Genomic DNA, 23,527 nt, shown 5'->3' with positions numbered 1-23,527 from the left:
ATATATATATATATTCCTTCTCTCCTGTAATTCCAGTGTTCTGGGTGGCTGAAGCAAGAGGATTGTGAATTTTAGCCCAATTTAGACAACTAACTGAATTAGTGAGATAATGTGTCCGATCAAAAAAATGAAAAAAGGGGTTAGACATGTAGCTCAGTGAAAGCGAACAGTTCTAGTCACAGTACCACACACACACACACACACACACACACAGAAAGAACACTGCATCTGTCCTTGAGAATGTGAAATACAAGAACTACTGATGAGGATTAAGGATGTAGGGAATGTGGAAGACTCCTCTACTATTAGTGGAATTAAAATTAATGTAGGCATTATGGAAATCATTGTAGGGTTCCACCAAAACCTAAAACTAGGGTTACAATTTGATCCAGGTAATATATTCTGCTAGAATTAAAGTCTAATTAATACCACGGAGATTCCAGCTTAGACTAACTGTAATATTTATTACAGTACTTTATTAATAGCTAAGTATTATGATGTGTCCTAGGTGTCCATCAACAAATGAATGTATATGGAAAGTGTTTACATGCAATAGAATATTGCCCATCCCTAAGGTAGAATGAGCTCACATCATTTGCAAGGAAGTGGATGGAACTGCAGATCATTATGTTAAGTGCAATGAGCCGGGCACGGAATGTCCCACAACACATATTTCTTGCACTGTAGAAATATAAAGAAAAAGTAATATTAAAGAAAGAAAGACTATTATAAAAGAGGAAGGAAATCAGGAGGATGACAAAAGGGAATGTGAATGATCGCCATGTTCTATGTACATACAAATATCCTAAAATGAATTTCACGAGCTGGTTTAACTAATATGCACTAAAAATGGTTTTTATGCCTGATGTAAGAGACAAGCATCTTTCTCATTACACAAGTGGAGAAACTGAGGAGAGTGATATTCAATGAGAAACAAACTGCTCAGCTGGGAGGTTCAAGGCTGTGAGTTATCGAAGTCCCTCCCCACTGTTCCTGCTGCAAGCTGGAGCTCTTTACTACACTTCTTCATATTCCAGCCACCTTTGGACTTGGGTGTTTTATCAACAAGGGGAGGCAGAACTCCAGTTAAGAGGTCACCCGGTCACAGCTGTTCACCTCCTCAGGTTCCCGTGGCACTGTCTACTTCTATGAATTTGAGCATCCCCCCAGCTTCCTGAAAAACATCAGGCCACCCCATGTGAAGGCTGACCATGGTGATGAGATTTCTTTTGTCTTTGGATACTTCTTGTGGAGTAAGAAAGGTGAGTGTCCTTGATGTCCAGGAGCAAGGATGGGGTCGTAGTCGGGTCTCTGAGTTGTGATTTCATCCACAGTCCAGATAAGGAAGTCGGGTCCCAGAGAGAGGACAGGATCAGTGTTCACTATCTTACACTTCAAAAGACTGTACTGGGATGAGAATCCAAGTCCTTGCACTCCACTTAGTGCTCCCTCTTCCAGCTTTCTGCATCCTGACCATGTTGTCATCATGGGTGAGAAGGGCAAGAGGGACCATCTCAAAGCACTTATTTTAATGACTTACCAGAGTCAAAGGAAGAAGGGACCCTCTACTCCAGCACTGAGCCCTGGTCAGCTTGACTAGAGACTGAGATGACAAAGGTTGGGCAAGGGGAGGGCCTGGCTCTAGGGTAAGTGGAGAAAGCCTCATGTCCAGGGTCAAGCTATAGCTGAGTGATCAGATTGGTACATGAGTGTGCAGTGGGGTAGTGTGATGAACATCCATGCAAGACCTGGGCCTTTCTCTTACTTCTCTGTGCAGCTGAGTTTACTAAGGAAGAGGAGCTACTACATAGGAGGATGATGAAGTATTGGGCCAACTTTGCACGAAATGGGTGAGCTGATACCCCCTACCTCAGTCTTCACAGGGTGTGTGAATTCATTAGGTGCACCTCTTACCTGTGGGGACTTTCTTAGCTTATGTGTATCCTTAAATCATGTGTTAACTCTATTGCAAGGACAAGATTTATGGGGACACAGAGAGGGGGCTTGTCAGCATAAGTCACTCATCCCTGTCCCAGTGATCTGTGGGGGTGTGATGGGCCATAGTACTGTTTTTCAGTCACAGCCTTCCTCTAAGAGGGACGGGCAAAACAGGACCAGAAGCTCTGTCTCACCTGGAGGGGACACTATTGGGATGTCCTTGTTCTCTATATCAGGAAATGTTACCCTTATTTCCACACTTGCCAGCTTAGCCGCTGGTCCTGATATAAATCAAGGCACTCTGATGGTGCTCACCTAGGCGCAGACTGACCTCTCACCCCCTCTTGGGAGGGTATCTTCACAGGAACCCCAATGGTGAGGGCCTGCCCCACTGGCCTGCATTTGACAGTGAGGAGCAGTACCTGCAGCTGGACATTGAGCCTACCGTGGGCCGTGCCCTGAAGGCCTCCAGACTGAAGTTCTGGACGGAGACCCTGCCCCGGAAGATCCAGGAGCTGAAGGGGGCTAAGGAGGAACATGCAGAGCTGTAACGCCCTGTGGGTAGGAGAGAAGGGTGGGCCTGAGTGCATGCAGGCCTGCCTCTGCTGCCACATACAAACACACTCATGCAAACATTCATCAGCTCTCCCGGTGTCCATTCAGCCCTCACTCATGGAGAATCCCCTGCACAATACTCATTGCTAAGCCTGCCTTGTTCACCCTCTTATTATTTTATCTGCCAGTGTTATACCTTGTATCTAGATGTCTCTCTCAAGTCTCATGTGGTCATAGTTGGGGCTCTCTAGAGGTGACTGGATCTAGGGTAATGTGATGCTGGGATCAAGTACTTGATGCTGGCATTAAGCCATGTTTCAATACTAGTATTAAGGGTACCCTGCCCTGGGTGTCAGAAATTGTTCCCTAATAGGGGGAGGGGGTAGCCTGCCTAGGATATAAAGAATAGAAGGAGAACTTGCTACTGTCACTTGTGACTTGCTGCTGCTGAGCTTGCTGCTTGCTGCTTTCTGCCTTCTTCCTGCTCTGAATTGTTTCCCCTCTGTGATTCCCCTCTGTCTGCCAACTATTGGACTGAAACCTTCATAAACTGTGAGCCAAACCAACCTTTCCTCCTTTAACTTTGGGTGTTGGGTATTTTGTGTCAGCAACAAGAAATGTAACTAAGACAGCCAGGGAGCTATGGATGGGTAAGTCCCAGTGGATATCCACCTTCCTCACTGTGGAGGGCCACCTAAGTGACTCTCCTTGAAAGCCAAGCATGTCTCCATTTTGGCTGAACGGGACCTTTTTTCCATGTGTTGATATGTACAGAGCCAGCTAGATTCCTATGCCTTCAACTGGCGTTAAGCAATACATATCATTCTAGCTGAGGTGCTGGTGGCAGTCTCTGAAGACAGCAGGCGTGTTTTCCCAGAAACCCCCACCTACTGCTCCCTATGTGAGTTGGGCCAAGAGGGGGTGAAGAGCCAGTGCTCCACACTGACCATGTAGCACCCAGCCTCGAACCTTGAGATGGAGACTATGGCTTGCCGGGGCTTGAAAGATTACACATCAGAGCTGAAGCACTGACCGAAATACATCTGTTACTATCTCAGTTGTGTTATGCAGAATGCTCTTTCTGCATATCTTTCTCTGCATGTTGCAGAGGGAATGCAGGCCTCCTACCTAGCCCAGCTCACTGCACTCACCTACTTCCACCATTCTCACACTCACTCATCCTCAAGCCACTCCTGTCCTCATGAACGAATAGAGCCCAGGTTCAGCCTTGAGTCAAGGCCTTTGTTCTGGATAGCTATCATCATGGATGGACCTAGCACCCCTTGTCTCCCCACAACTACAAATATGTTTTAGTATCTTTAGTCTCACTGTGGGTTGTACAAGGTATAGTAGGTTGGAATTAACTCAAGAAGATTTCAATAGCTTACACATAGGATTACAAATACATACTTCCTGGACTGAGATGAGAACCAGAAAGTGCTCTCTGTATCTCACCACCACACTGCATCTGGACGCCTTTTCCTTTGCTTACCTGATCTTCATGCCTCTACTCTTGCCTGCAATGAAAGCATTGTTTTTGAGAATGTTATCCACACCTGGGTGTCAAAGTTCTTTTCACCTCTCAATGATTCCATATGTGCTCATATCTATATAGGCAACAGAAGCCCAGATTACATAAACCTGGGCTCTCTGTATGTTCAGGCTGACATAAAACTCTCATAAGGTGGGTAGCTTCTAAGTAACAGAAATTCATTACAGATTAGGAGACTAAGAAGTGGGTGCCAGCAAACTGGCAGATTTGACTTGTTCTGTCTTACAGATGGTGCCTTATCACCATCACCACAAATGGTTGACTGCTAAACAATAGTCGTCATCATTTCTTAGAGGCTCTGCCAGTTTAACCATCAAATTAGAGGTTAGCTTTGAATTTATGAATTGAAAAGTTCAATGGGGTGACAGACGTTTGAAACCATATCTATGGCTTCCAAATAGCAGCTACCAAGTTTGGCAACTACTGAAAATGTCTCTACGTATTGTCCACGCATATTAAGTGCCATTTGTCATTAAGTCTTGAAACAACTCACTCACTCATCTATTTCTGTCCAGAGAAGTTGCAGGCTCCGTTTTCACGAGCATTAGATCTGGTCATGTCCACTTGTCTTTGGAGCTTGGGCCAGTTGCACGTGCTTCTGGAGAGCAAGGCAGGTCCTCAGCGGTATGTCTCCTGGCATTTGCTGTCATTTTCAGGGTTTCTGCAGAAAATGCTGGGCCACACATAAGTGATCATTGTGAACCTGCGAAAAGGTTTCTGTAAGGTGTTTCAAAAATGATATGGGAAGGTCCATGTAGGTATTGCTGAAAGAATTCCATCCTCCCAGCTTCCTGACGGTCTCTACACCCTTCCTGACGCTGTCTTTTCTACTGTCTTTGAGAATTCCCCTTGCATCCTCCTTATCCCCCTTATTCTATCCTTTTTGGTCATTGATGTAATCAATTTTATTTTCACTTAATTGTTATTCCTTAGATGTTTTTTTGCTTCTCCAATAAAAATATATTTTTGTCTCATTGTACGGATGTGCCAAATTGTGTTCAAACTCCTTATTTGTTACCCCCACATACTTTTCCTGTGTGGTTAAAATACTCTATTCATTCCATATTCTGGAAAACCCCCTTCTGCCCCCAGTACTGCTGTCTTTGGTGAACTTGCCGTCCTGGGACACCTTTTTTCCACTACATTTATTTGTTTGTTTGGACTTTGCAGAACCGGGGATTGAACTCAGGCCCCTGCACTTGCCAGGTGAATGATTATTCTACTGAGTCATCTCCTGGCCCCTTTCCACTACATTTAATCTTAAATATAGTACATTCTAATTGATGTTAAAAGATGAAGATGCTCACACTACTCCGGGCTGCAGTTAGCAGGCAAAGAGCACATTCAGCTTAGGCTGAGACACTTGGCAGAGGGTCGAGACCTTCCTTTTGGTGCACCCTCACTGGCCCATATTGTAAAACTTCCAGTGCATCCTGAAAATATTATTGAAGTCCTGTTGCAAATGTGCCTTTTATATGGCTTTCAGTTCCTTGGGTGTGGAAGTCACCCCCAAAGTAGATTCCCTGGGTATTTGTTAGATCTTAGTAGTTGTCTCAAGAGCTTTATGGTGGAATAATTGATATAGAATGAAGTTTACCCATTTCACTTGCATAAGTTGGTAACCTTAGTAAATCTTGGAGGCATCCAACCACTACTGCATCATGTTCAAAATGATTTTTCATTGCATGAGCTCCCTCCGTGTCCCTTGACAGTCATGACTGCTTTCCCGGGAAACCACCTAGTAACTTTCTCTTGCTTCATTTGCTCTTTCTGTAACATAAAGGGAATATTGTAACAATTGTCACTTTTTGATATTCATGTTGTATTTCTTTCCATTGTGGGGCAGTGTTCCATGCAGGAAAACACCACACATGTTCACTCCTGGGTGACTTCTGTGTTCTGCTATTTTAAATAAAACTGCTCTGAGCACTTTCAGTCATGTCTTTGTGTGCATATAGACTTATGTGTAGAGACCTTAGAGTGATGGTATGGAAAGAGGGCCAAGCCTGGGCTCAGGTTCGTGCTGTTCATGTGTCTGGGTAACATTTACTGGGCACCCCCTGTAGAAGCAATATTCACAAATCTTGTAACTGATTAAAGCATTTCCAACAACTGGAGAGTGGACATTGGCCACGTCCACCTCTGAAATGGAAATTCTGTGACTTTTAAGGGCAGAGTTATATAAAGAAGCATCACAGCCCTATGAGTCACGGTGCCCAGAAGATTACTCAAGAGAACTTTACAAACCATACCGACATGGTTGAAATCAATCCAGGAGATTTGAATAGATGAAGTAATGAAGATAGGAACTGCAAGGCTAAAACTGAACTACTTGGGAGCTGTGCTCCCCCAAACCAGCTCACTACTGAAAATCCCTGTTGTGTAATGACTGACTTTGAACCGTTGTACCAACAGTGTATCTGGTGTTGCAAAGACTTCCTGCAGAAGGCCAGTTAGGGCTGGTCAGGCCTTCTCACCTAACTGCCTTTTTTGATCCTGTGCTCAAGATCCAGATCCCATGTATTTCTTCATCTGACTGTTGTTTTTTTTTTTTTAATTTTCACAATAATTGGGTGTGGTGGAACATACCTGGAATCCCAGCACTTGGGAGTCAGAGGCAGAAAGATTGCTGTGGGTTTGAGCCCACCTTGGGTAGATAGTGAATTCAAAGCCAGCCTGAACTAAAGCAAGCTTCTGTCTAAAAAAAAAAAAAAAAAAAAAAAAAAAAAAAAAAAAGGAAGAAGAAAAGAAAAAAAAGAGGAAACCCAAACAAACAAATTAAAAAGCTGTAGGCACTAATCTGTTGTATTTGCAGAGGAATACATAAGATGTTTGATTTGACATTTGTGGAGTACAGTGTATGTTGTTAGACTGGTTGCACCTCTGGCTTGTCCCCACTTACAGAATAGTGAAACAAGCAGATACAGAACAGCAAAATAGCACAGTGAAGCAAAAATGGTTCAAAGGCCCACATCAGCCTCCAAGCATACCAAGACCTGGGTAGTCTGGTCTACCTCAAGTGAGTACCTGGCTGGTGGTCTCTGCTCAATTGTACACCTCTCTCTTCCACGCTTAGGAGGAACAGACTTATAGTAGACCCACCCACAGCAGCTTTCCACTTACATCAGCAGTGTTCTAGCTCAGGTACACTCCTTGTGCACATGTGTACAGGTTTATTATAAGGATAAGGTGATTGTTCAAACTTGGGAAAATTGAAATGGGACACAGATTGACATGAGTCCACATGAGAACCCTTCTCCTTGCTTCTAGGAACACACATCATTCTTGCTACTTTCTGGAGAAGTTCTGGAGCTCCTCTTTTCTGAGTGTCGTTAGTTATACTATTTTGGCTGCCTCCATATCTGAATCAATTCTGAAATCTATCTTTCCTGGTCATTTTGACCTTGGGGAAGGGGAAGAAGTTGAATAGTTCCAGATCTTGTGAATGGGATGGATGAGGACACTTGTCATACTTTGACAAATCTTTCTGTTGGCAGCATCATTTGCCATATTTTTGATCACAGCTTGTAAGGACATGAAGATATGAAAGGAGAGGCCTCTGGAGCTGCTCCAAAGAGTAGTAGGGGTGATGAGATGGGTATGTTCTAAGTGAGGGGGAATTCTTTTTTTGGTGGTGGTGGTGGTGGTGGTGTTGGTGATGTGTGTGTCTGTGTGTCTGTGTGTGTCTATGTGTCTGTGTTGATGGCAGTTTGTCTTTTATGGAATATGTTTTTTAAAAAAAATTTGCGCATTCACTTCACATTTTGATCACATGTCCTATGTTTAAAACCATACCCTGCCGTGCTGGCCACTGGCTTCCTACTCAGTGTTACTCCCTAACAGCATCCTCTTGCCCTGCCTTTCCTACACTCAGCTTACTCTCTGCCAGGTCCAAATTCCAGTCTGGCAAGTCCAGCATGGCTTCTTGTCAGTGAGTGTAGCTTACTAAGCAGCAGCGCAGAAATTGGCCTACCAGTCAACCGTGACGGGGGTGCTGGATGTACACGCCTTGGAATGAAAACACCTGCTTGTCATCCTGGCAGGCTCTTGTGGATATGACAAGGACCATGCCTGGGACTGCCAAATTGTGCAGAGGCAGAACCTGGAACTGCCAGAGGGGAGATGCTAGGAGTGAAGAGCTGTGGAGGTAACAGAAAAGAGAAGCATGAACCTGATTAATAACCTCCCTGCAGAGAGAGGATCAGGGGTGATTGAAGAGTGCACAGCATGCAGGATGGGCCCTGTCTGGGGAGAGAAGAGTTCACAGACTCGAGGTGCCCATCATCTACTTTCAACAACAACTAAGACATGGGCAACCTACTCTTATCTAGATGGTCAGGTGACTTTCAATTGTTTCCTGACGGCAGCCACAGGCAGGCTGGGTATTTTGCAGTCAGGTCACAGATGCAAGTGTTTCTCCTCACTCTCCTCACAACACCACTCCTTGGATGGAGGATGCTTTCTTTCTGTCATGCCACCTGAAGGGTGAGAGTCCTTGAGGATGGGAGACTTTTTCATGGATTCCCATAGTCTTTCTTGTGCCTCGTAGAACCTGGCAGGGTTAGTGCAAAGAACCCTTCTCCCCTCAGTGCCTGAGACCTTTTGCTGGATCCTCTTAGGCCTGAGTGATAGACTAAGTTCCAAAGAGCCTGGGTGGGCCTGTTGGCATAGATTGGGGACAAGTCCAGTGATGCTGAGTGGGAAGGCCAGGAAGTATGTGAAACCAGCATTTGTAGATCAGGGTTCTTAGACAACGCTGAGCTGAGGATGGCAAGGAGGTGGCACCTGAATAGACAAATCCAAACCTAAAGTGCTTTGTCTTGCAGCCCAGGACTCTGTTAGTCTTACCTAGAACAAAGCATTTTCTCCCTATCTTTAAGAGAGTGAACTCATCACTTCAGAGCTCCTAAACTCCCTCCATGCTGCAGTCTGTGACCAACCTGTCCTCCTGATTTTCCCAAGGAGATCATCCCCTTTCTTTCATACACTACACTTAACCAAGGAGCCTCTGAATATCTGCAGTGACAGATGAACATCCCAGCCTTGCCCATCCTGAATACCAGGTGGCTGATACAGTTAACATTAAGTCAGAGGTGACTTGAGCTCTGAAATCAAAAGTACATTCCCCTTAAGGCGCAAGGCTGGTGCATCCTGCTTCCACAGTGTTCCAAAGGGGTTACTGAGCTCCTGCTGCAAACATATCCCTGGATGTCTTTCAGTGCCGCAGATCCCCAGGACACTTCCCCAGTGCAAGTTTGCAGGGCACCTTTCGAAATTTTAGGAGTCATCTAATTCTTTAGAGACTTATTGTAAAATAATTTACATACAGACACATTCAGCTACTTTACCCTCATAATTTGGTAAACTGGAAATTTATGAGACTGCTACAACCACCACACCAGGTGTTGGACTGATTCTTTCACTCCAAAGACTCTCCTCACGCCTTTTTCAGTCATCACTGTCCTACAACCTGCTCCCCAGTGAACATCTAACTGCATTCTGGGGCTATAACATGCTCTTTCTGAAGTATTTTATGAAAGGAATAATTTGGAACTGGCTCTGTAACTTTGCCTAATTTTCGATATTCAAACTGTATTCAAACTGTATTCTTTTTATTGTGGGGTGGCATTCCATGCAGGGAGACACCACCTATGTTCACCTCCCAGGAGATGCTTATATGAGTGACTCCCACTCTGGTTATGTTTCATAAAGTGCCTCTGAACATTTCGAGACACATCTTTGTGTGGACACATGCTTTTGTTTCCTTGACAAAGAAACTGCTTTGTCATGTGATGGGTGTGTTCACCTTTTCATGAAAATGCCAAGGTCTCTTTCATAATGACTTCATCATTTTGCTTTCCACCAGCCAGACATAATGGGGCCAGCTGCTCCACACCCTCACTATCCCTTGCACCTGTGGGTCTTAAATCTGATTCTTTTTTTTTTTTTTTTAATCTGATTCTGTTGAATCCATGTGCAGTGGTGTGTTAATGCTAGTATGTCCTGGAGTTTTAGCCTGTCGTTTCATCTTCCTCTTTATCTCTGTGGTTTTTCTTTCTACACCACCATATGAATATGAATATGTAAACAAATATGTAAGTCTTTTAATGAAAATTTATGTATTACACTGAAAGGCATTATCATTTATCCCCTTCAAATTCCCCCCCCCCCTTAACTTGCACATTCTTATCCTGGTGTTCACGCCACTATCTCAAGAAGTTCTGGAAGTCCTCTTTTGTGAGTGCTTTTTGGGCTGCCTTTCTGTCCTGAATAGATTTAGAATGTTTTGGCAGCCTCTGTCATATAGAAACATTATGCTGTGTTCTCCTCCACTGATCTGGCATCTGGCACCACTGGCTCTCTCCTAACGTCAGAATGACTATGAAAAGTAAATGTCTTAAATTGAATAAGGATGTAGAGGCAGGAAGGATAGCAGAACTAATTGCAAATCTCTAGCATCTAACCAACACAGAAATTCTCTTGAGAGTCCTCTTCATTCTACATTTTTATTCTTACCTTGGCCATCGTCAATGTCAGAGTTTTGGAAAGATGGTGCAGTAGTGACAGAACACACAAGACTGTTTACCCCAGGAGAGATGGACTGCCCACACCAGGAGGGCACAGGTGTTAGGGATCCCTAGACCAAGGGTATGGGGGATGGTGAGGAATCTTGAAGGGAAGCCAGGCACTATGATTGTAGCAGGCATACAGGAGCCTTCAGGATGAAGGGCACAGTCTCACCTCTCTACCTCTGTCAAGCTGTCCCTTTCAGCAGCAGCAAAGGTAGCTGCCATTTCCATCTCTGGGATCTCATAGGAAACCACCTTAGGGAAGTGCACTCAGGTTCTCTGATGCCAGTTTCTTTCTCCCTCAAGTTGACAGCTGCAGTCATGCCTGTTGCTGCAAAAAATGGAGTCAGCGACTCCAGGTTTGAAGAGAGTCCCTGGTGTCTCAAAAACACCTTCAAAGAATGCTACAAAGGGCCAAGGCAGAAGGACAGCAGCCAAGCCCATTCTGCTGACTATTGGTTCCCTGTGACCTCTGCCCAATCAATGCCACTCCTTTTCAGCCCCCACCTTCTCTGGACATCCAGGGCTCCACCTCCTTCCTGCTGGTTTCAAACTCCGACTTGGGCCACACTGCAGTGAGGCTGCCTGTGGGCAAAACAGAGTGGAGCTCCAGCAGGACAGAACACGCAGGCAAACTGATCATGCAGCTGTGCAGGCTTCCTACCCTGCTGAGTGCTGTGGCCTGCGGACTCTTAATCCTTCTAGCTCCGGGCCAAGGTGAGAGTCTTGCAGAAGATCACAGGTACTGGGGACGCATGTTCTAAAGTGTGCAGAAGCCTGAGGCAGAAGGACAGGGGAACTGAGGTGAGAGAGAATTGTCAGAGAAGGAAGAGATGAGAGGCGGCAGTGGACTGTGTGGGCAACGTGTTGTTCAGATGCTCTAAACCAAGCTTTCAGAAAGGACCCTGGAAGCAAGGACTATCAGAGTTGCCTGAGGACACCCAACACCAAAGAGCAAGCTGGTACGAGTCGTGCAGAGGAGCACAGGACAGTCAGCACACTTCTTCTGGCCGAGGAGCTGGGAATGGGGGCTGCTGATGGCCCTTGGGTGTAACAATAATGAAAGCAGTGTCTTCCTCTGGCCTTTGTCCTTAAGTGTGACACCCCTGTAGCCAGAGGAGGGCCCAGGCACTCCCAAAGGAAATATAATAGGTATCGAGGGACACAGAAGCCCTTGGGCACCACATCACAAAGGTGAACTGAGACTCCTGGGTCCCTTCACGCCATGCCCTCGACTTGAGACAAAAGTATGGATTGGCTTCTTTTTTTCTTTCTTTTTTTGACTATGTGTTTTATTTTATTTTATTTTATTTTATTTTTCCATTCTATGTATTCGGTACAGGATCTCACTGTGCAGCTCATACTTGTAGTGATTCTCCTGTTTTCAGCCTCCCAGCGCTGGAATTACAGGTGCGAGCACACCACACCTGGACTGAGTCTCAGGCTCAACATGCTGCAGGGGCAAGGCTGGCATGGCATGCTGGACTGGGGATTGAACCCTGGCCCTGAGTTTGCCAAAGCAGGCACTCAATCTGCTGAGAGCATATGCATTTTGGGCTGACCTTGAACTCACCTTGAAGCCCAGACTAGCCTTGAACTTGTAGTGACTCTCCTACCTCAGGCTCTTGAGTGCTGGGATTATAGGTACTTGCTGCCACACCTGGTTTCACATATTTGTTTCAAGGGCAAAGCTAATTGGTCTATCACAAACAGGTAGTCTTAGACTGCTTGACAGGAGCTGATGCCGGGAGGGCTCTATGTGCTGGGTGTGTTTACAGCTTTTGACCTTCTAAATCAAAGGCTCCTGGTGTGGGACCTGAGCGTATGTCCTACCCTTGCCCAGTGCAATCTGTCCCAAAGAATCCACATTATCTTGCCGCAATGGCCTACCAGGCTGGCCTCCTTCCTGTATCTGCTTTTGACTCTACTTCTCAAGGAAACCATGACTTCCAACTGAAAGATCTGCCCAACTACCACCAGGGCTGCTGACTAAAGTCTGTGGGCTGGATTTATGTTCATTCAGTATCACTGAGAAGCCATAAGATAGCATGGGACAAGGGCCTACTCTTTCTGGGGGCATTTACATTGGGCTTTCAACAAGAGCATGAAGAACAAAATGTCTTCTACATTGTGTGTAGAACTGTACGCAACAATATAGGTGTGCACACATCTTTGACTTTCACCTTACTGGTCGCTAACTCAGGCCTTTTTGGTCCAGGTTTCCCCCTCCTGACATGGGGGCAGCACTATATGTGACAGTTTCCTCTTCCAGGGGTAGCACTGTAGATGCGCCCTGATCCCCAGTGGGCACACTGCAGTGGCTTTGTCCTGTGCTACAATAAGCACCATGCGTCAGAGTGTGGTGGCCACAGTGTATTACGTGGACAGAGGCCAGCTGGCGAGGGATCATGTGTAAGCTGAGAGAAGTGCATCTTTTACATGGAAAGACCTTGCTAAACTGTCCTTCCTGCTCCCTGTGAATGTCTGGCCTCTTGTCCTCAGCTGTACCAGGTGACATCAGCTATGTTGGTCCAGGTGGATCTGACCGGGAAGGGAGCAGTAACTTCCCATCAAGCTCTGAGGTGTTTAACTCTTTCATATGGAATAAGATGTGCTGCATTCTGCAGAGAAAGAAACTGTGAGAGCAGGAGGGCGGGGCCCAGGAGATGCCATCTCTTAGAGATGACAGCAGCAGGGAATCCCTGAGCCTGAGTTGACATCTCCTTGCATCCTGAGGCCCAGGGAGGGACAAAGCTGACTCAGTGATGCACAGAAGTGGTCTGAGGTAGAGATTTAACACTGTGCCCACCATCCATTTTCAACAGCCATCAGCACTTGCACAACTGAGTTTTATCTCAGTTTGATCTTCTGTGAGAATCAAGGCTTCCCCCCTTTCAGCCTCAGACAGCTCATGCATTTTAGGAACAGTGATAGGTGTGTATTTCTTTTCTACCACTGCTCACCATTCCACACCCAACACAGAAGCTGCTTTATTACATCCTTGCACTTCGAGTGTGAGATCCCTGAAGATGGGAGACTTCAGTCAATTTCCAGTCCTCCCAGTGCCTCAGACATGGCACCATTAGTGCAAGCTCCATTCTCACCAGACCAGCATGTGCAGCACTTGTTGGGTAGGTCTGGGCCTCAGTATTGGTTTGAAGCTCCAGTGAGCATAGTGGGCCCCACTGAATGTACTGAGCCAGATCCTTCGTCAGTACCTTATGGATAGGGGAGAGTGTATCAGTTCAGGACATGTGTAAGGACAGTGATTATGGCTCAGGATCCTTTGACTTTGCTGACTCAGGGTGGCACGGAGGTCACAGCCCCTCAGCGTGGGAGGGAGCTGCACTGTAGACCCAACCCTCATGTGCTTCTTTTCAACCCCAGCCCAGGATCTTGCCAGCCCCATCCGGAACACAAGCACAGGGCTGGTGCGGGGCAGCCTCGTCCAAGTGCAGGGCACTGCTTCGGAGGTCTACACCTTCCTGGGAATTCCCTTTGCCAAGCCACCTGTAGGACCACTGCGATTTGCAGCACCTGAAGCCCCTGAGGCCTGGAGTGGTGTGAGGAATGGGACCTCCCACCCTCCCATGTAAGTTTTCTGGGAGGCTGAGGAGATGCAAGCCCTGGGGAGGGTTCAGGTGCTCTGAGCTCTGGCTGGTCTCAGTCATTCTCAATCCCACATGCAGGTTTTTTCCCTGCCTTTGGGGATTTCCACAGCGAGTATGGGAGGCTGCAGACAATATCGAAACTTTGACAGGTCTTGGGCTTGGGCCTGCAAGTCCAAGGGCATTAGCTCCCATTCCATAAAAGAACAGAGACCATTTTTTTCCTGACTTGTGTTATACCTAGAGTTCTGTGCCACCAGGGAAGCTGATTCTGGGACAGGCTTAGATTGGTTCTGTGCACTTTTCAGAAACTCTAACTGAAACTTGAAATGTGTCTGATGGCAAAGGAAGGTATCAGTGGTGGCTCCTCAGAGGCCCTACTCCACACTCAGTGTGCCTGTTGTTGGGGCCAGATGCCAGTGGCTAAGGAAAAAGTGTATGGTGTTACAATTGGAGACTGGGTGGGATGTGTTGGTTTTGGAATGAACTCATGCCACTACTCTCCTTTGATAGACACCTGTACTGGCACCTGTGACTCTGTTGTGTGGGCTCCTCCCCTGTTTCAGAACCAGATGGTTGTAGAGATACACAGCACATGTCAACACCTACCGCCATTGGTTTGACACCTATTAGTCATGATTTTTCGAATCTTGGGATGGGTGAGATTGAAGTCTCCACAAAACTTGAGTACACCCTGGAAGTCTGAACTCCCTCCTGGGTTCCCCTGAGTCTGTTGCATGTGTCTTGATGGACAGAGACCTGAGACAAAGTTTATTGTAAAGAGTACATAATGGGTAGCAGAACACTGAGTTTTAGAACCATGTCAGAGCTCAGAGTCTGATTTTGACCACTGCACAACTCCTTGACTAATGGTCATTTTCACCAGGTGTCTGCAAAGTGATGATGTGATAAATGAAGATGTCCAGATGTTGCTAGGTCTGACCATGTCTGAGGACTGCTTGTATCTGAATGTCTATACACCAACCAATACCCATGAAGATTCTAAACTGCCTGTGAGTGTCAGGCTCCAAGTAATAGACTGTATTCTCTCTCTCTCTCTCTCTCTCTCTCTCTCTCTCTCTCTCTCTCTCTCTCTCATACACACACACACACATACAAAGGAGAAGAAGTCTAGAAAGAACAGGATCAGCTTGGATTCTACTACAGTGTAGACCCTGATGAGAAGCCTCTTCTATAGGGTTCCGGAAAGCCTTCTCATCTAGGGTGTGCAACTGACCTCTGGGGTCATGGACCCTTGATGTTGCTAGAGATCAGCTTTGTCCCTAGGAGTGTGCATTGGGTGCTCAAGAACTATAGTTGGAGATCACCAAAGTCTTCAACTATGATTCACCTGTTGTGTTGGTGTGGTTAGACACCATTTTTGATTAGCATCCTGGTAGGACAATCACAAGAAAGGCTTGTACTTTCCATTTGGGAAGGCTGTGAGGGTAATGTAGCCAGACTTGCATCTATGAGGTAAGTTGGAAAATCTGAGTGCTCTGTTCTCGTGAATAGAAGTTGGGACCATCACCCTTGGTCCAGGAGCTGAGGTCCTACTGGTCTTTGGTCTACATGTGTAGTTGCACAGAGTCAAAGCAATGGATAATGTATGTGTAGCTCCAGTGGGTATTAGCTGGGTGAGACCCATGTGGTATCTCTCTTGATTTCTCTAGGTAATGGTATGGATCCATGGTGGTGCACTGGTTGCAGGCATGGCTTCCGTGTTTGATGGATCCATTCTGACGGCTTCTGAGAATGTGGTGGTGGTCACTATCCAGTATCGCTTGGGTGTTCTGGGTTTCTTCTCGTGAGTGTGGCCAGAGTGGGAAATGTGGTTGGAACTTACACTTGACCAGTGCATAATCCCTGTCCCTGCCTCCTCTAGCACTGGAGACCAGCATGCCCCTGGCAACTGGGGCTACCTGGACCAAGTGGCCGCCCTCCACTGGGTGCAAGAGAATATCGCCAACTTTGGAGGCAACCCTGCCCGTGTCACCATTTTTGGCGAGTCAGCAGGTGGAACAAGTGTGTCTGCCCTTGTCATTTCCCCCATGACCAGAGGACTCTTCCATGGTGCCATCATGGAAAGTGGTGTGGTTGTGCTTCCAGGCCTCTTCTCCAATTCATCTGAGGCAAGCTTGACAGTGAGTGTCTTTAACCTCCCCATCCCAGGCTGCCTCCCTCTAGAGCTTCTGGTGCTATTTTTTAAGTAGGGACAACACATAATATTGAGGGACCTTGGGAACTGCTGGCTTCCATGTATTGCTGAAGGCCTAAGCAACAGAATGCACACAGCTGAGCCTTGCCCAGGCTGAGTGTATTCTGCTGCTGGAAACTTGCATCTGGGATACCAATTATGTGTAAAGCCATGTCAACAGGAGGATGGCACCCATGGCCAGACCTTTGAGAAGCAGGGAAGTCAACAATTTCACCCCTGCCCCTTCCACACAGGATATCCCTTCAAACATGGGGGTCATGTGGACTCAATATGTTCCTTGGGAACACTCGTTTCCATAACTGAGAGAATGAGCCAGCCCTCTGCATCTATTCACAGAAAGTGGCCAACCTGTCTGGATGTGGGCAGGTCAACTCAGAGGCCCTGGTGAAGTGCCTGCGGGACAAGAACAAAGAGGAAATACTGGCTATTGTTAAGGTCAGGTTGAACATTCTCAAGTACAGAGGAAATAGACTGGTGGTGGTTGGGAGCAGATGGTCCCTACTTCTCTGGACTAAATTCCTCTTTTCCATGTCTTGGTGTGCTAGTGACTTTAAATGGGAAATGAAGACCTCTATATGCCAAGCCTCTTGGAGGTTATCATGGATTGGGTGTGAGCATCCCAGGATGAGTTAGCAAATAGTGCAAGTAACATAATGAGCATTAGAAAAAAATATAAGACTGGACTTTGATCACTGAACTTCAATGTCTTCTTAGAACTTTGAGAGCATTGCTGGTGTAGTAGATGGGAATTTCCTGCCCAGGCACCCCCAGGAGCTGATGACCTCTGCTGATTTTCGACCTGTCCCCAGCATCATTGGTGTCAACAATGATGAGTATGGCTGGATGCTTCCCACAGTGAGTCCCATGGTAGTTTGGGGAGTGAAACCAGGCTGGAGGAGTTCCTAGAACTTCAGTGATATAGACCTATACTCATCTTCAACTGATGCTTCATCCATCTCTCTTGTACCCAGCTGCAGCAGTCTCCAGGTCTCTATGACATGGACAGAGCGACACTACAGGCTGTTCTGTAGAACATGTCAGCAGAGACAGTGAGGATCATGAGTTCCTGCTCCAATGGATATGGCACCTCCAGTTTTCTCTTCATATATCCACCCCTTAAACTAAGAATTATTTATCAAATCTGTGTCTGTGCATGGGTTACCCATGAGCTTGACTATTTCTTACATTCCTAGTTCCATTCCAGGCCCCATTTTCCCACATTGAAGTGCTGCGCACCCCTGTTCAGAAGTCTGCCTAACCTTGTTTTCCATGCTTCTCCTGGTCTAGAAGTTGCCTGCTAAGTTTGCTGACTTGGTGATGAAAGAGTACATGGGAGACAATGACAACCCCCAGACCTTGAAAATCCAGTTCCATGAGATGATTGCGGACTGGCTTTTCGTGATGCCTGCACTCCAAGTGGCACATTCTCAGTGTGAGTACACTTGCAATTGAGATCTGACTGCCATATATGTGATGTCCCTCTCCAGAAAAAGAAAGAACAGTGCTGGAGGTTTTGCAATTTCCACAAAACCAGTATTGTACTCACATAGAAATAAACACTTAGACCAGTGAAGTAGAATAGAGAACACAGAAACAAACCCACTCAACTATATCCATCTCATTCTTCATATACCAAAAACTTTTTTGACTGATGATCCTAGGCAAACTCCACATCCATGTGCACAAGGTTGAAATAAAAACATTATCCTTCACCTTGCACAAAGTTCAATTATATCCAAAATTTAGGTTTAAGATCTAAATGTTTGAAACTTCTAGAAGAAAACCATTAAAGTCATAGGCCCAGACCATGACTTTTTGAATAAGACTCCAATATGATAGCAAATAACAGCAAATCAACTAATGGAATATATTTATTTGATAGCTTCTACACACACACACACACACACACACACACGTACACACACTCTCAACAAAGTGAAGAGACAGCCTACAGAAAGGGAAATAATCAGGCTGGGGAGATACCTCAGTGGTCTAAGTGCCTGCCTGGCAAGTGCAAGGACCCGGGTTCGATCCTCAGTACTGCATGCCATGCTGGTCCCACGTTGTTGATGCCTGTAATGCTTGCAGTTGGGAGGCTGAGACAGGAGGATCACTACGAGTCCAAGCTGTGTGGTGAGACCCTCTACCAAATAAATAAATAAATAAATGCATAAATGATTTTAAAAATTAAAAAAGGGAGACAACCTTTGCAGGCTAATCTTCTAAAAGTTGCTCAGTTTGAGAATATGAAGAGAACTCAGAATACTCAACATCAAGCTAAGGAACACAAGCACAAAGATAAAACCTGAAGTGGTAAATCACTGAACGGGGAAATGAACAGACTTTTCAAAAGTGAAGGTATAAATGTTCAATGAATTTATGAAAAACAATCGACATTTTCGTACATTGCAGAAATGCCAATCAAAGATACATGGAGATTCCATTTCGCCCTAGTCAGAATGATATACGCATTACCAAAAATGATGGGATAGATGTGTTCAAGATGAGGGAAGTGTTTCATAATGTTTAGGGGAATAAATGGCAGTTTTTTTCCCCTGTGATATGTTTTATTTCTTTATTTTTTGTATTTTAGGGAAGGGTGTACAAAGTGTTCAGGGTCTCACTACTAGATAGGACTTTTGTTTACAGCCTCCCAAGAGTTGGGATTATAGGTGCGCACCACTACACCCAATCTCAATATCGTTGTCTCAGTGTGCTCTGGGGGTAGGGCCAGCACGGAGGCCTGGGGATAGAACACCGGGCCCTATGCCTGCTTGCAGGTGCTTTAATCCACTAAGCTATTTGGCCAGCCCTCCTGTGATATGTTTTTTAAACAATTAAACATTAACTCTATTTTCTGATCATACTGCTTACTTTAGAGATAGCTATATACTCATGTTTATTGTAGTATATTTCATAACAGCTAAGCTATAGAAATAGCCTAGTTATCTATCAGGAGTTGAATGCATAAAGTAATAATGGTCTATTTATGCTGTAGGCTATTATTTAGCCAAAACCCAGAATGTATTCATATCACTTGTGTTAAAATATATAGAAGTATACATTATCATGTTAATAATCCTGACTGAAAGAAAATCATATATTGCCTGTTTGCTCTCACATGAGGAATCTGAGGCCAAAAACATAAAAATAGGAGAGAGAATGAACAATGGAGACTTTGCCTAGCCCCAGTCTCTTAAAATGAACTACAGTGAGGTTAAAGAGAAATGTAGTACGATTTTATGGGGAACCAAAGTTCTATGTGGGGGCTCTAGGTTCTATGAAATGAGGTTTTTCTTAATCTTCCATATTTACCAGATTTCCAAAGATTTAGGGAGTGCAGGACGTGGAGAGTGCATCTGAGGCAAAAGCCCTTGAAAATGAACAGGGCCTTGATAAATTAGAATAAAGGCAGTAAACCTTGCCAATTAAGGGAATTGTTTGATCCCTAAAATTGGAAGTTTTATTGCCCATGAATCCTTTCGGTTGTTTTCAGAGCCCGTGAACGTGAGTTTTTCAATCCATCCAGAGAGAACTGTGGGGGGCCGGGGAGATGGCTCAGTAGAATAAGCACTTCCCTGGCAAGCGCAAGGGCCTGAGTTCAATCCCTGGTTTGGGGGTGGGGGGAAGCTGCATTTATCGCTTCTCAGCCTTTTGGCTAAGATCAAGTGCAGAGAGAACTGTGTTCAGCAACTTAACCCTTACGCATTCTGGTCTCTAACAAAAGAAAACAGAGAGAGATTTAGGGAAAGTCGAAGGGAGACTAGTAGAGAAGATGAAATGAATCAGGTGTCAGGGAGGAAAAGGTTGAGGGACACAGTTGGGGGAAATCATGGAAGCATGCTTTGTATATATATGAACATGCCAAAGTGAAGCTCACTAGTCTATGTAACTAAAATGCAATAATGAAAAGTTCCTCACTGTGAGTGTAATAGACAGCCGTCTCCCCCATGGTGTCACAAGAAACCAGTTCCCAACCTGTTAAATGTCAGATGTGCCCAGTTAGTGTCTTCTCTTACTGAAAAATGGATTTCAAAACCAAAGAAAATTAAAGGTAGGAAATTGGGAGAAAGTTTCTCCTGAGAAACAGGAGAGATTTTTTAAAATTAATTTCATTGAGAAATAAATGGCAATGAGACAGTTTCAAAACCGATTAGTAGGACAGTTTCAATAATTAATACATTGTATATTGTTGTCTTCGTAGTGGTTATTCATAGCACAAGATGCAGACATGATATCCTGTCCACAAACACTATTAGTACAAATCTTTCTTCTCATTGAATTAAGAGCAAGTAGCTGTATATCTATCCTAACTTGAACTATCACTAAGGTTCTTTGTCCAAGGATATTTTATATAACAAAGTCACAACATGGGTAGCTATGGGTCAAAATATGATCAATCTATAGATAACAAAATAGTCACTTAGCTAATACTGATCCAACACAGAGTAAAAGCATGCAGCAAGAGTATAGGGCCAGTGTCATTAACTTTAGATTGTCACTTCTATCAGAATAAATAAAAATATTGCTGAAAAAGGATAGGTGAGTTGGTCCCACCTTTATTTGTTTATTTATTTTTTGAGAATAGTCTCTTTTATTTTAAAGAGAATGAAGCCAGTACAAACAATGATACAGAATTTCAAAACAAGATCATGGGAAACTTGGTCCAAATCTTTTGTTCACCTGCTTATGTGTCTGATGCACTTCCTGTGGTACATTGGACAAGGCGATGCAAACTACACTACAATCTGAAGCTGCTCCTTGTCTCTAGGGAAGCTTGCAGGTCTTCCCATCAAATATTCTTCTTGAGATATGGTTCTCTATATTCTCCTCCAGCCACAATTTCATCATGGATGGCTTTTCCAGATTGAGATAAAGATCATCCATTCGAATTTTCTGTAGTGTTTTTATCAAGAGTAGGCATTAGACTTTGCAAAATGTTTTTTTTTTCCTGCATCTATTGAGATTATCATATGGTTTTTCTCTTTGGTTCTGTTGATATGGTGTATTACATTTATCGATTGGCACATATTGAATCATCCTGTATCCCTAGGATAAATCCTATTTGGTGATGGTGTATAATCTCAACGATTTTCTGAATTCTGTTGGCCAGTATCTTATTGAGGATTTCTGCACCTGTGTTCATTCAGAAGATTGGCTTGTAGTTTCTATTTCAGTTAGGTCCTTCTCTGGTTTTTGTGTTAAGGTAATACTTGCTTCCAGGTATAATTTTGAGGGTATTCCTTCCCTTTCAAGTTCCTTAAAGAGTTTCAGCATTAGTGGTGTTAGATCTTCTCTAAATTTCCTGTAGAATTGAGCAATGAATTCATCAGGATCTGGTCTTCTCTTTACTGGTAAGTTTTTTTTTTCCACTGTTAAAATGCTTTATTATCAATGTAAAATAGGATCCAGGTTTCACAAGCAGATTTTAGAACATAAAGATTGATTTCCAAAATGGTATCTCTCCCTTACAGAAGCTTAAATATGAACACATAAATCTTGGGAATTGTTTTAGAGAATATATGTTCTCTATTGTAATAAGTCTACAGTTGACAAACATGCAAAATAATTTCCAAATCAAAGACTTCTTGTAGAAACATCCAAATTAAAATTATGTATTGTGTTTTATTTTTATTTATTTATTTATTTTTTGGCAGAACCGGGGATTGAACTCAGACCCTTGCGCTTGCCAGGCAAGTGCTTATTCTACTGAGCCATCTCCCTGGCCCCTGTATTGTATTTTATTTGTTGGCCATGAAATCTAGTATGAAATAATTTCTTTCCAGACCTCTCAAAAAATCACTACAAATTGTTTTCTAGAGGATTGACAGCATTACTAATACTCAGCTCTCTTTTGTCAGCATTCAGATATCCCTGGTTTAGTCCATATCAATTAATGTTACAGTTCCAGTTACTGAAAATGCCCAGCCATTTTCTTCAACATATTGTAACTTGATGAAGCACCTACCAATAATGTACAGTTTGTGTAAGCAGTCATGAGAAATAGAATGACCTGACTAAGAATTTAACCATACATGCTTGGTCTGTGAATTGAATATGTTAAGGAAAATATAAAATCCCCAAAGGCATACTGTTTCTCTCCTCTCCAAATTACCAGTATGCACAAATCCAGGAAGCAAAGAATAGAGGAAGGTGGCAACACTCATGTACATGAAACATTACCAGAGCTAAAAACACACTAAACAAAATGCGAACTATAGTGGGCCAAAGAACCAACTTACTTAGATTTTCTTTGTGGTTGAAAGCAACCTCCAAACTAAGGATCACAAATTAGGGAACAATTTCAATGCACTCAGGGTTCACCAACTTGTACTGATATATTATTAACATCCCATCTTTTCTAAGGTTTGTATGTGTGTTTCATTGGTGAATTTGGTGCTAACCATCAAGAAATAACTGAACAAAATTAATACATTTTAAATGCTTCCTTTTTACCGTACCTAGTTTCAAAGTTTAAAAAAAATCTTTATCATCTTTTTTCCATTATTCCTCAAATTAGTAAAACAAATAGAAAATCAAAATATAGCTGTAATAGTACATAAGATATTTCACTTTCCATCAATAACTTTGTCCGTTGCAAAGTATTTCTGTCCAAAGTGTGTAGGTGCAACAGGATGAACTTCAGTAGTTAAAATTGTGATCTCTGGAAATTCTTGAATGATTGATTTGGCACCTTCAAAAAGTAGAAGAAATATTGTTACTATGTCAGAATTTTTGGTAAGACTAGTGAAGATTCAGGAATTTTATAGTTACCATCACTATACCTAATATTGACAGAGGACATAGTCAGCATTGCATGCTGAGTCGGATGTGAATAATCTCTTTATTTATGCAATGTCTAATATCTGAAAGTCTTTGATAGTATTCATAGAATGCCCCTACCCTCCCACTAACAAATTCTTAAAATCATTATGCTTTACATCTAAGAGTTGAAAATATATAGTTATAATAACCTTCCCCAGAAGACTTAGTTTGTTTGTTTTGCTTTTTTCTCCATAATTTTACTGAGAAACAAATAGCAATGAGACAGTTTCAAACCAAATTGGTAGGACAGTTACAATAATTA

At 43.9% G+C, this 23,527-nt stretch overlaps 1 protein-coding gene and 1 pseudogene across 4 annotated transcripts in view; both read left to right on the top strand.

The window, feature by feature from the left end:
- The window catches only part of LOC101581730 (cocaine esterase-like), a 321,818-nt gene that overhangs the window by 27,320 nt on the left and 270,971 nt on the right, over positions 1 to 23,527 (top strand). For 2 of the 4 annotated variants that reach the window (XM_023709254.1, XM_023709255.1), the window contains 3 exons: positions 1,125 to 1,262; positions 1,778 to 1,850; positions 2,303 to 3,552. The exons of the other annotated variants lie outside the window; for them this stretch is intronic. In XM_023709254.1, the coding sequence (XP_023565022.1) occupies positions 1,125 to 1,262; positions 1,778 to 1,850; positions 2,303 to 2,489 (398 nt within the window). In that variant the 3' untranslated portion in view covers positions 2,490 to 3,552. Of the gene's footprint in view, positions 1 to 1,124; positions 1,263 to 1,777; positions 1,851 to 2,302; positions 3,553 to 23,527 lie in introns of those variants that run through there. 4 annotated transcript variants of the gene reach the window in all.
- LOC101588159 overlaps positions 11,176 to 23,527 on the top strand; it is a 24,653-nt pseudogene continuing 12,301 nt past the window's right edge.

This window comes from Octodon degus, unplaced genomic scaffold (assembly GCF_000260255.1).
Source record: "Octodon degus isolate 3935 unplaced genomic scaffold, OctDeg1.0 scaffold00011, whole genome shotgun sequence".
NCBI lineage: Eukaryota > Metazoa > Chordata > Mammalia > Rodentia > Octodontidae > Octodon > Octodon degus.
Note: the sequence above shows the minus strand (reverse complement) of the source record. Positions and strands in the feature narration are given on the sequence as shown.